The sequence below is a fragment of the Belonocnema kinseyi genome, chromosome 1 (assembly GCF_010883055.1).
Source record: "Belonocnema kinseyi isolate 2016_QV_RU_SX_M_011 chromosome 1, B_treatae_v1, whole genome shotgun sequence".
In the NCBI taxonomy this organism is placed as follows: domain Eukaryota; kingdom Metazoa; phylum Arthropoda; class Insecta; order Hymenoptera; family Cynipidae; genus Belonocnema; species Belonocnema kinseyi.
In genome coordinates, this window is record NC_046657.1 from 18629352 (window position 1) to 18643511 (window position 14160).

Consider the following 14160-nt stretch of genomic DNA (forward strand, 5'->3'; position numbering starts at 1 on the left):
GTAGAGGCTCCATTCGGATACTTCGGTCTGCCAGGGTTGTCATATATTTCTCTTCTAAACACCTTAATGAATGTATTAAAATCTTACAAGAAAGCTTAAATACTCTCCAGATGTTTTCGAAATCTAAAGGACTAAACATTTCTATTGAAAAATCTAAATTGGTCATTTTCACCCAAGATAAATCTCTCCCTAATGTTTTTCAAATTATGCTTGACAACCAGTATATTTATCTAGTAATAACCCAGTTGGCACAAAATTTGGCGACGTCTTTACGATATCGTTACGACATATTTACGACATCCTATGTCCATGCCCTTTCGGTACCTTTGCGATATCGTAAATAAGTCGCATGATCTGACGACGTCTTTACGACATCGCAAAGAAACCGAAACGACATGGACATAGGATGTCGTAAAGATATCGTAACGATGTCGTTAAGATGTTGCCAAATTTTGTGCCCACTGAGTTCATGTTCCTTTACAAAATATATAATAAAATCTTTGCATTTTTCTTTATGAGGCATTAAATTTTTATCATCCTACTTATTATGGTTGCTCATACGTGAAAAATTGCACTTTTCGCAACAGTATCACGTATATTTTTTAAACCATGAGAAATCACCAATTTCTACCGGGAGAACTGGGAGAAAGCCGGGAGACAAAAATTTAAAAAATAGTGGCCATCCTGAAAACGAATACTTTTTTGGTTGAAAGTTAAACTACTTTACAAAATATTAATTTTCTGGTAGAAGATCCATCTTTGGTTGAAAATTAAAAGATTTTACTGAAGATTACATTTTTTGTTGAAAATTCGTTATTTCGGCTTAGAATTTCAACAGTTTCATAGAAAATTCAACTCCTTGGTTAAAAATCAACTTTTTTGTTGAAAATTTAACGGTTTTGTAAAAAAAGTCTTCTTCTTAGCTGGAAAATGAAATACACGAAAATTTGGTGAAATGTGTAGTTGAAAGGTTAAATATAAAGTAAATAGAAAAAGTACAATTAAATGTATTTTATTAAGATAAAAGTATATAAAACAACATTCTTTTGATAAGAAACTATATTCTTTTATCAGCGACTTGCAAAAAAGGTCTAAATTTTGAAGGCCGATTCCACCAACTGTGATTAAATCCATGATTAGAATTCACCATTTTGAACCTAATTACTCCTCTTTATTAGCTACTAATTATACCTATATAATTATCATTATATAATGTATAATACTGTACAAGGATATGAATGATTAATGATTAATTAGAAGTTATGTAACAATTTTTATTCAATTTCCACAAGTTAGAAAAAGAAGAATGGAAAAATATAATCACGAACGATTATGCGATATTAATTGATAAAATTTCCCAATTTAGTCCTTAGCAATTAATAAATATACAAAAAGCGTCTCTACGCGACGCGTATATCCTGCCTAAAAACTGCCAACATCGCAACAAGATTGCTTATTTCGAAAATATTAATTCAAAGTAAATTTTCATTTAAATTTCCTTCAAATTGATATTTCCGAGTCTTTAAAATTCGATCTATTGCTGAGACTACCACTGGAAGCCAAACGATAATAATTAATTAAATAAATGTGTATAATTGGCTAATTGGGAAGCTAGGTCAGTTCCGATAACGAAACACTCGTTCGTTTCCAGTGGCTCTCTGCATTTTTTCGGGACGACTGACTTTCTTTTAATATCTGATAAAAAAAATGTTCATAAAATACTATTTTCAAATACAATTCAATTGTAAAACAGAGATTTCACTTCATGAATTAAGAATCTCAATAATGATTTGATTCTTTTCTGCGATTAAATACTCATATAAAAATGATCAATACTCATATAAAATAATTTGAAAAAAATTATTTTGAGGAAATCTTAATGTAAAGAAACCTTAATTTTTAGATTCGCTATGCGTCCCGCTGCGAATCTTCAAAATACGCTTATTTTTACGAAACACCTAGAGCTAAGATATTTCACTAATGCACAAGTTTTAATTATCCGGCAATCCTGAGTAATCGGTCTGGATTAATAAATTATTTGAGGAAGTGAATATTAAACTTTAGGTTCCATATTGTAGTTTTGGTAGAGCTTTGGGCTTTCCTGAAGGGAAGAACTCGTCGTTGAGTCGTTGTTGGACATAGGTGATTCGGCAGGATTCGAAGTGATTGAAACTGTTTCTTCTGGAATCGGGGCGTTTAATCTTTTCCGCAGAACTGGAGGCACAAAACTCTGGCCTGGTGCTAAATCTCTTTTGGGTGCGTGGGCCTGAAAAAAATAGAAACGTGCCAAGAAGCCTAAAATATAACATACCATACAAAAGTTAATTTAAATCTTGTTGGCACAGGACTTGAATCAATAGATCCTTTAGATTCTAGAATCTTTTCTTGGATTCTAGAATCTTTTCTTAGATCTTAGAATTTAGTTCTGGAATATTTTCTTAGATTCTAGAATTTAGTTTTAAAATCTTTTCTTAGATTACAGAATAAAGTTTTAGAATCTCTTAGATTATAGAATTTAGTTCCAAAATCTTTCCTTAGATTACAGAATAAAGTTCTAGAATCGTTTCTTAAATTCTAGAATTTAATTCTAAAATCTTTTATTTTAAATGATAAAATTTAGTTCTATAATCTTTTCTTAGATTCTAGAAATTAGTTCTGGAATCTTTAAATCGACTATAGAATTCCGTTGTGGAATCTTTTCTTAGATCTTAGAATTTAGTTCTGAAATATTTGCTTAGATTCTAGAATTTAGTTCTAAAATCTTTTCTTAGATTATAAAATGAAGTTCTAGAACCTCTTCTTAAATTCTAGAATTCAGTTCTAAAATATTTTTCTTTAGATTATAGAATTTAGTTCTGGAATCTTTTCATAAATTCTAGAATTTAGTTCAGGAATTTTTTCATAGATTCTAGAATTTAGTTCTGGAATTTTTTTTAGAATATAGAATTTAGTTCTAGAACCTTTTCTTAGACTCTAGAATTTCGTTCTGGAATCTTTTCTTAGATCTTAGAGTTTAGTTCTAGAATATTTTCTTAGATCTTGGAATTGAGTTTTAGAATATTTTCTTAGATTCTAGAATTTAGTTCTAACATCTTTTCTTAGATTATTAAATAAAGTTCGAGAATATTTTCTTAGATTCTAGAATTCAGTTCTAAAAGCTTTTTTTATATTATAGAATTTAGTTCTAGAATCTTTTCTCAGATTCCAGAATTTAGTTCTGGAATCTTTTTATAGATTATAGAATTTAGTTATGGAATCTTTTCTAAGGTTCCAGAATTAAGTTCTTGAATCTTTTGTTAGATTCTAGAATTTAGTTCTAGAATATTGAAAGTTTTTAGCCAGCTCTATCCATCGAGAATTCTTACACTTTTCTATGAACACTCATTAAAACAGAGGCGACTGAGCTCTAGGGGGGAACAAGGTGCAGTGCCACCCTCGGAAATCGCTTAGAAAGGGGCAATTTAATGATTTGCACCCCTCTGAAATCGAATGACGAAATGCATTAGATCGTTTGAATTTTTTCAAAAATCTACCTGAAATGTTTGTGAAATAATTGATGTCTTTGCGAAATCACTTAAATCTCTTGTCGAACATTTGAAATATTTTAGAAATGTTTTTGAAATTATTCAAATTTTTTAGAAACGATTGAAATCTTTGTAAAATATTTTTAATATATCAGAAATCTTTGCGAAATATTTCAGATGTTTGCTAATATTTTTGAAGAGATTAAATTCTTTAAAAAAGCATTGGAATCAATGTGAAATTTTTTAATCTATCCGAAATCTTAATGAAATTTTAGAAATCTTTGGTTCATTATTTAGATCTTTATAAAAAAAATTTTTATACTAAATTGTTGAAATCTTTGGGAAATCATTGTCAGATCTTTTTTAATTATCTGATCTACTCCATCTTCACTCCATTGGGAATCGAATGGAGTGAAGATGGAGTAGGAGCTTTTTTCAAGAAATAATTTGAATTTTAATTTAAAAATATTATTTTCCATCTAGTCTTATTAAGACGTTAAGAATTTGCTGTTATTGAAGATTCTTAACTTGATCGATATTGTGTAGATTTTCTGCCTTTATGGTTTGGAGGGTTAATCTACTGTCGGTAAGGTACAATCTATGATGATATAACAGATAAATTTAGAAATTTTTTAATAATTACTTGTACCTAGCTGAAAGTTAGCGTTATGTTCTTTAATTAAGAGTTCTTATTCTGATCCCTCTAATAGCTTAATAGGAAAAGCACCTGACCGGAAATCAGAAGTTTTGTGGTTCGATTCCCAATGGAGTGAAGATGGAGTAGAATCTTTTTTTCAAGAAATAATTTTAATTCTAGAATTTAATTCTAAGATTATTAAATATATTTCGAAAATGCTTTCTTAGATTCTAGAATTCAGTTCTAAAAGCTTTTTTTTAGATTATAGAATTTAGTTCTAGAATCTTTTCTTAGATTCTAGAATTTAGATCTGGAATCTTTTTATAGATTATAGAATTTAGTTATGGAATCTTTTCTAAGGTTTCAGAATTAAGTTCTAGAATCTTTTCTTGGATTGTAGAATTTAGTTCTAGAATATTGAAAGTTTTTAGCCAGCTCTATCCATCGAGAACTCTTACACTTTTCTATGAACACTCATTAAAACAAAGGCGACTGAGCTCATAATGGCACAAGGCGCAATGCCACCCTCGGAAATCGCTTAGAGAGGGACAATTTATTGATTTGCACCCCTCTGAAATCGAATGACGAAATGCATTAGATAGTTTGAATTTTTTCAAAAATCTACCTAAAGTGTTTGTGAAATAATTGATGTATTTGCGAAATCACTTAAACCTTTTGTCGAATATTTGAAATAATAAAATTATAAAATTTGGAACAATAAAATTGTTACGTTCAAAGTTTAGTTTTATTTTTAAGTTTTTTTTTTAGTTTTGAGTATTAAATTTATAATTACTGATTTTAAATGAACAGTCAGATATTTCTAAATATTAAGTAATAATTGTTCTTTTTCTTAATTGAAAAATTTCAAATTAAGTCCTTTAAAAATTAAATTTTTTGAAGTTATTTCAAAAATAGTTTATAAAGTTTCAATAGAGCAAAATTCAGAATTTTGAAGATTCATAAATGATAGATTTCAAAAATTTATATTAGTTTCCAAAAATATAAATTCACGTTAAAATTTTCATTACACTAAATTAAAGAACGACTCAATGAACTTTAAAATTTTCAAATTCAAATTCAAATTTTCAGGTTAGAAAATTTTAAAATTTTAAATTTAAATCCTTTTAAACGTAAAGTTCTTGAATTAGTACTTGAATTATTTTCATTTTAAATAGTTTAAGCATCCCTATAAAGCTTCACTATTTTATTTCCAAATCTTGAGAAAGAGAATTGTGAAAGGCTCAAAAAGAATAAAAAAATGTCTTAATGTTTATAGGAAAATTCAAAATGAATTTTCATTTTGAGAAATTATTTTAACAGAATATTTAAAAATATTTTTAAAATTGTAAAAAAAGACCCTGGAAGATTATAAAAGTTTTTTTTTTTAATTTTCAGGATATTCTAAAAAATTGTAGGAAAATTCTATTAATTTTAAAATATTTTTAGAGGTTCTGAAAAAAATTTTCACACGTTTCGTTTAAATTACATGTTATCAGTTTAAATTAATTTTGAACCCTTTTGAAACTTCTAAATATGTCTTAAATGGACTCAAATTTTTTCTACTAATGATAAGTGTTCAATTATTATTTATACACAAAAATTCAACAATTTCGCTGCTAAATTTAACTTTTTTTATATAGAGCAATAAAAAAAATTAACGTTAAAAGTTTAAAAGCTCTTTAATAAAAAATTTCAAATTAAAAGGATTAAAAATGTAATCATTTAGACTGAAACAATTATTGTTCAGTTTTTAATACTGTTTAATACTGTTTTGAATGAAGAAAAAATTCCCGTTAAAATTTTCTAGATTCTTTTTTAACAATTTTGGAAATCTTTTAAAGTTTTTTAAAATATTCTTTTAAAATAATACATATTTCAAAATAAAGAATTATTTTTCATTTTCCTAGGAATCTTCCGAATTTTTTTTTATTTTTTTGAAGCCTTTCACAATTCTTTAGAAGTTTGAATTGATTAATTTTTTTTTTAATCTGCAATAATCGACATTTTATTTTAAATTCGGCTGTGACTATTTGCACAGAAATTTCGATACGAATAGCTGAATTTTGTTGGTGCAAACTACGCTTAAATTATTTGAAATCATTTCAAGTTTTAAATTAATTTTCAATCTTTTCAAAACTTTTAAATACCTCTTAAAATTACTCGATTTTTTTACGAATAATAAGTATTGAATTGCGATTTAAACACCAAACTTCAACAATATAAATTAGAAATTAATTTGTTTTTTTTTTAAATAACAATAAAAATATGTCAAACAATTCAGTTTTAAATTGTTTACTTTTAAATATTCGGTTTGAATTCATTTGCCTTAAATAAACAGTCAAACATTGCTGAATATTAAATAATTATTCTTTTTCTTGAATAAAAATTTCAAATTGAATGGATTAAAATAAAATCATTATTATTATGTCATTTATAAATTAAAATAGTTTAAAATTTTTCAATCGGATGTTTGCATTTTTCTAATGATTAAGACTTTCGAATTGAAAAAGTTTAATTGTTAACGATAAAATCGGGAAATTAAAAATTTTGAACGGATTTAGAATCGTTTTGACAAATCAATTATCGTTCCCCTTTGAAAATAATTTATTTATATTTACAGTTATTTAATTATTTTTTAAATTATTTTATTATATTAAAAAAAAATTATTTCATATATATATATAATTTATTTTTCTATTATTTTAATAATTAGTTTATTATTTTAAAAACTGTTGAAATCGAACTTGGACAGATTTTTCTTATGAAAATTTATATTTTTTTGTTTCTTATCAAATCCTATAAAACTTTTTCATCAGGAATAAGAGAAATTTGAGGAAGAATAGAGAGCAGAAAAGATTTGTACGGTACCTTGGGCTTAGAAGAGGGCAAAGTGGCGCCGGTCACAAGACCCAAAATGCTGGCAGCGAGTCCACTAAGTTGAACAGCCGAGAGAGCAGATAATCCGCCTCTCACAAGGCCCAAGGCTAAAAAGGCCGCTTGTGCTAAAACTGGTGCAGCTCCTGCTGCACTTGCTGCTGCTCCAGCTAATTGACCTCCACCCACGCTCGGTCCGTAGGCGAAACACAAATTGTGTCTGTCCACCTGGTCAAAAGAATACAAATCTGACCATTTTTGAGTAGGCGAGTTCGATGAAGTCATCAGTCTCTTTTTAACCCTTATTCTGCACATGGGGTTAAATATACCCCAGCCAATTTTCAAGTGCGATTTTTGAATACTTAGAATGCGAATTGAGACCAGTGCCGCCATCTAGGTATAGTCGAGTATTTCTACTTTAAGGCGCTGTACATAGTTTCACCCGTTCGACTTTTGTGTGCGCTTGGCAACAATGCAAAGAAGAAGTTCCGAGATTCTCGGGTATTATCGACCCCATGTGTACAGTATGCATATTTCTGTGATTAATTTTTTATTATTTTTTTGCTTATTAGTGAGTGAAAAGTAATAATAGGGAAGTGTCAGCATAATTATTTGTATCCTTCTATTTTTAAATGTGTTACAATAAAAATTTTTTCAAATATGCATGACTTCATATAGTGAAATAAATATAGTTTTTGAAATGTCAAACTAAGCTAATATTTTTTTCTATAAAGTGCATTGTTTCGAGATTACACTTCCGCAAGAATTTTGAAAAAATATTAAAAATTTAATTTTTCGTGATTTTTTAAGTCAAAAGAGTACTTTTTTCGGGTTTTTCAACTTCAATATTTTTTATCAAATGTTTATATAAAAATATCATTATGAAACCTTTTGGACCACAATTTTTGAAGCTTTGAAGAATACCCAGGAATTTTTTTTAAGTCCAAAACACAAGTAGTACCCCTGTAATTCACCTTCAAAGTGACTGCGGTGGAAAACACCCCATGTGCACAATAAATCACAGGAGCGAGGTGTGTGCAACAAGGGTTAAAATACATTTTATTTTGTTGAAAATTCAGTATTTTCAATGAAAATTTAACCATCCTATTTTAACATAGAATATTTTCTTGGTTGAAAATTCATCTGTTTATTTGAAATTTTACATTTGGCCTCTTTTGGTAAAAAAATCTGTCTTTTTGATTGAAAATTCTACTATCTGATTAAAAATCAATTTTTTAAATGAAACTTTGTGTCTTTTCTTAAAAAATTGTCTCTTCGGGCAGAAAATTGATCTTTTTGGTTGAAAATTCCACTATTTGATTAAAAATTAATTTTCCTGATTAATTTTTTCATCTAAAAATGTCACTATTCGATTTTGTATTTGTATTTTTAACCGGAAAAAAGAATCCTTGAACAAGAATATTAACTAACAAAGTAAAACATAATTTTCTAAAAAAAAAAAAAAAATCAACAAAATATGTGGATTTTCAACGAAATAGTTGAATTTTCAATTAAAAAAGACAAATTTTCATTCAAATTGTTGACTTTTGAAGAAGAAAAAAATCAATTTTCAACTGAAATAGTTGAGTTTTATTAACCAAAAAGATGAATTTTCAAACGATTAGGCTAATTTCTAAATAAACAAATAAATAAAAATTGAATAATAAATTGTGATTTAATTACAATGAACTGAGATAATCTGAAAAATCTGCGATGGTAGATAAAGTAGAAATCACTTTTCTAAATTGACCAAAAATTATTCAAATAATAAAAACTTGAATTTTATTGTGGTCAAAGGTAAATTCCCGATTTTGTAATTGAAGTCCCAGTCATTCCTGAATTTTTTGCGGCCCATAATTTTTCGTTCCTACATTTTTTTATCTAAACAGTAAAATTAAAAAAAAAACAATTTTTAATCCAAAATTCTGTAGATAAACTGTCAATTAATTTTAAATAAAAAAATGGTACAAAACAGTTAATTTGTAAGTAGTCAGTTGTATTTTTGATAAAACAGTTCAATTATCAGCTTACAAAAATAATTTTCAAACAAAATGATTCATCCTTAAATAAAAAAATCCACTTTTAAAAAAGTAGTTCAACTTTCGACCAAGAAGTTGAATTTTCAATAAAAAATATAATACTTGATAATTGAAAAAAACCTATTTTTATTTAAATGTAAAATAAAACAGTTGGATTTAATCAACAAAGCCAAAATTGCAACAAAATACTTGGATCCTGAACTAATACAGATTAATTTTCAACCAAACAGTTGAATTTTTAACAAAAAAAAATTGAATTTCTGTGATTAAAATGAAATAAATACGAGTATGTACTTACAAAATGCTTGATGAGCAGATAGAGGAGACCAAAGGGCGTGATGAGTGGACACGCAAGGCTGTAAACGGTGGTCATTGTGAAGACGAGCAGAAGCCAGGCGTAGTGGGCGCCCAAAGGAAATTCCCAGAGGACTGCCTTTCGCACGTGGATCCTTTCGGCTCGACTTCTCGCGATACAGAGTCTAAAAGTGTAGAGGGCGAGCTCTGGAAATCTGACAAGTTCAAGGGCACTTCCTACTAAAGCTGCTGTGATGACGTAATTCACGAAAAAGGCACCCTCAAAACAGAAAGAAAATACAAAATTCGAATCACTAAAGAAATAAAAGTTAAACCGATTTAAGCAGATGTTTCTCTCAAGGCAATTTATGTTACTTTATTGATAATTTCAAGAAAAAATCAGCTTCAACTGAAAGTAAAATATTAATATTTACCGAAAAACACAAAAATTTAACCCTCAAAGTGCATATGCATGGTAAAAATCACGGTAAAGTGCATCGTGGGTGTTTTATACCCCAGCGAATTTTATCATGTATTGTTTAATCCCTATTAAATATTTTGTCATAATAAAATTATCCGGTATACGTCAAGGTATCTTTTATCAGATAGAGTTGATTTTATAGCCATTTATTTATTTTCAGTTTGTTAAAAAAATTATTGAAAAAAGTGAAAAAATGGGTTTTTTTACTCAAAAATTCATAAGTCACGCAATTTTAATTATTTTAACCTGAAAATTAATGACTATACTTTTGAAATAGTGTACTTTCATTAAAAAAATATTGCAACATGGGTGCTTTGAAAAAAGATATTTATTTGCACCCCACGATTTTTTTACCTCCACTTTCAGCAGCTGCTGTTAGCAGACTTTACTTAACATACAGTTAGTGTCTCCAGCTTAAGCTAGATGGCGACACTTACTCAATTTTTTCGAATTAAGTGTGGTTGATAAGAGTTTGAAATTTTCTTGGGGTGTCAAACACCCACGACGCACTTTAAGGGTTAATTCATTACGTTCATTCTAACCATACTTTAATACAACAGAGTAAAATATTGCAAAATAAATTAATTTAAAAAAAAAAATACCTAAATTTGTCACTAACAAATATCAATTTTTACAACAAATTTATTAGTTAAACTTTCAGTTGAAAAAATTAATGTTCAACAAAAAAGAAACGTACCTTCAAACAAAATAGTTCAATTTTTAACCAAAGTGATGAATTTTCAAATAAAATTATGAATTTTTACACAATAAGATTAATTTTTATATAAAAAGATTGATTTTCAACTGAAAAATACAATTTTTCAACAAAGCATATGAATTTTTAACAAAATAGTTGAAGTTTTAATTAGAAAAGACAGATTTTCGACAAGAAAGTTGAATTTTGAACTAAAAAAAATATTAAGTTTCAACCGAAAATAGAATAGAAACATTCTTAGTTGAAGAAATTAAATTTGAACCAAACAGAAGAATTTTCAACTAAAACAATGAATCTTCAACTGACATAGTTGAATTTAAAAAAAAAAATAATAATAATTTTTACTATAACAGATAAGTTATCAACCAAAACTTAAATATTAAATTTTAAGTCAGAAAAATTAATGTTTAGCCAAACAGATAAATTTTCAACTACAACTATGGAATTTTTGAATACAATAAGTTAAATTTTCTGTTAGAAAAATTACTTTAAAAAAAAAACTAACTTAAAAAAAATTTACATTTTCAAACAAACTGATGAATTTTAAATAATAAAAATAACATTTATCTGGAATAGTTGTAGTTCAAACCAGAAAGATGATTTTTGAAGTGAAATGCTGATTCTTTTACCAGAATGATTTAATTTTTGACTCAAAACATTATTTTTTTAACAAGAAGATTAATAATAATTTTTCAACCAAAAATTAAATTCTTGGTCGTAAAATTATGTTTAACCAAAGACATTAAATCTTATATAAAATTATGAAATATTCATGTGGAATTTTTTTAAATCAAAACGATGAATCTTCTACAATAAAAAAGTAATTTTTATCAAAAGTGTTTTTTACTATCAACCAAATAATGTACTGTCCAAGCTAAAAGATTAATTTTAGAACAAAATGATAAATAATTAACTGGAATATTTGATTTTTTAACGGTAAAGAATAATTTTTTAATTTTCAATTAAAAACCAACAATTTTTATCCAAATTGTATGGATTTTTTACTAGAAAAGATCAATTTTCAACTAAAACTTTAAAAAATACATTTTCAATTGAAAAAATTTAATTTCAACAACAACAAAAAACGGATTTGCAACAAAATATGTCAATTTTCAGCCAAAGTGATGAATTTAGAAATCGAACAGTTAAATTATAAACAAAAAGATGAATTTTTAAAAAGAAAATTAATTTTCAAATAAAATGATTATTTTTCTATCAAAAAATAAAATTTATCAACGAAATATATGATTTTTTAAAAACAAAATAGTTGAATTTTCAAACCAAAAGGCGAATTTTTTCAAAGTACACAAATTTTCAGACAAATAATTTAATTTTTAAAAGTCACTTGAATTTTCTAGAAAACAAAAAAAAATTCAAATCCAAAAACACGAACTTTCTGTGCGAATAGGAGAATGGTCAACAAAAACGGTTAAATTTTTGGCCCAAAAATATGACTTTTTAACAATATACTCGAATTTTCAACAAAAGAATCGAATTTTTAATCAAATAATTGAATTTTTAACAAACAAAAATAATCTTCAAATAAAAAAGACTAAGCTTAAACCAAAAACAGTAGCATTTTCAAACCAAATGTTTGAATTTTTAAGCTAAAAAGTCAAATGTTTGAGAAAATTGTTGAATTTTTAAACAAACGATGGCATTTTCAAACGAAAAATAAAATAAAATATACCCAAAGGAGTTAATTTTCACCAAAATATTGGAATTTTCATCAAAATATTTGAATCTTAAACCAAATAACATGAATTTTTTACTTACAAAGATAAATTTTCAACCAAATAGTTGCATTTTTAAACAAAAAGGATTAAACTTCAACCAAAAAAATTTGTATTTTTAATCAAAACGTTAAATTTTAAATCTGGGAAGTCGAATTTTTAGAAAATAGTTTACTTTTAAACCTGGAAAGTTTTAGTCCATAAATTCAATTGCTTTGTTGAGAATAGTTTGATTTCCAACAAAATAATTAAAGTATCATACAAATAATTAAACAGTAGAATTTTCGACCCAAAAAGATAACTTTTAAACAAAATACTGGATTTTTCAACAAAATAATTTAATTTACAATTATACAATTGAACTTTTAAACAAATAAAATTATTTTCAAAGAAAAAAGACTAATCTTGAACCAAAAACAGCTAAAGTTTTAACCAAATATTTGAATTTTCAAACTGATGTTGAGAATTTAATTATAAATTTTATTCTTAAGAGTAGAAAATTTAATTGAAAATTGAATTTCCTATAGTTTCAAATTAAAGAAAAATTAGAATTGAATTTTCAACAATTGAAAAATCAAATAATAAAATTAAAATCAAATAATATTTATAATTAAATTTTCAACAACTGATCATTGGTAATTAAATTTACAAAAACATTTGACTTTCAGTTGAAAATTCAATTATAATTTTTATTTTATTTTCAACTATAGCAAATTCAATTTTCAGTTGCTTAAAATTTAATCATAAATTTCATTTTCAATAGTAGAAAATTTTATTTCCTTCTATTTCAATAGTTCAAAATTCAATTTTCTTTAAATTTCAACAGTTGGAAATACATTTTTTAAATATCTTAAATTTTTAAAAGTTAAAAAAATATAATTGAGTTGAACTTTATAATTTAAAGTTGTTGAAAATTTAATAATAATTTTTCTTTAATTTTCAAACACAAAAAATTCAATTTTCTAACATTTAAATTTCAGTTTAAAAAATCAATGATTAATTTTCTTTAATTTTCAACAGTAGAAAATCAAATTTTCTTGCATTTACAACAGTTGAAACTTTAGTTCTTAATTTTTCTAAATTTCTAGCGATTTATTTCTCAGTTGTTAAAAGATCAATTATCAATTTTCTTTAATTTTCAAGCATAGAAAATTCAAATTTCAAACACTTAATTTTCAGTTGAAAATTCAATTTTTCTCAATTTTCAGTTGTTAAAAATTAATTATAAATTTTCTTTAATTGTCAACCATAGCAAATTTAGTTTTTAAACATTTAATTCACAGTTCTTAAAAATTTAGTTATAAATTTTCTTCAATTTTCAACAGTTGAAAATTCAATTTTTCTAAATGTTCAGCAATAGAATTTTCAGTTGTTGAAAATTCGAGTATAAACTTGATTTAAATTTTAACCATAGAAAATTCATTTTTCAAACATTTAATTTTGAGTTGATGAAAATTCAATTATAATTTTTTCTTTTTAACAGTAGAGAATTCAGTTTTTTTCAATTTTTAACCGTTTAAAATTCAGTTTTTAATTTATCTAAATTTCCAAGAAAAGAATTTTCAGTAGTTCAAAAATTCAATTTTCTTCAGTTTTCAAAAGTTGAAAATTCTATTTTTTTAAACTTTCAACAATAGAATTTTCAGTTGTTCTTCTTTATTCATAATGTGTCCCCTAAGGGTTTACATGACTTCCATTCCTTACAATCTTTCCGTTTACATCTATATATTTTTTACAATCTAATCCTTTCTATATATACAGTTATTTACAACTATTTACATAAAGTCTTATATCTAGTTCCTGCGATAGCGCAATTTCGGACTTATTAGTAAGCGAGTGAGCGAGCTAACGAAAGCGAGAGTG

General features: G+C 25.9%; 1 protein-coding gene across 1 annotated transcript in view; it reads right to left on the bottom strand.

Annotated features, from left to right (window-relative positions):
* Window positions 1–996: 996 nt before the first annotated feature.
* LOC117169462 (CSC1-like protein 2) overlaps window positions 997–14160 on the bottom strand; it is a 62540-nt gene continuing 49376 nt past the window's right edge. Inside the window, exons 10-12 of the mRNA XM_033355858.1 lie at window positions 9373–9648; window positions 7030–7263; window positions 997–2266 (exon numbers count right to left, since the gene is read on the bottom strand). Coding sequence (XP_033211749.1) covers window positions 2054–2266; window positions 7030–7263; window positions 9373–9648 — 723 coding nt within the window. The 3' untranslated portion in view covers window positions 997–2053. The remainder of the gene's footprint in view (window positions 2267–7029; window positions 7264–9372; window positions 9649–14160) is intronic.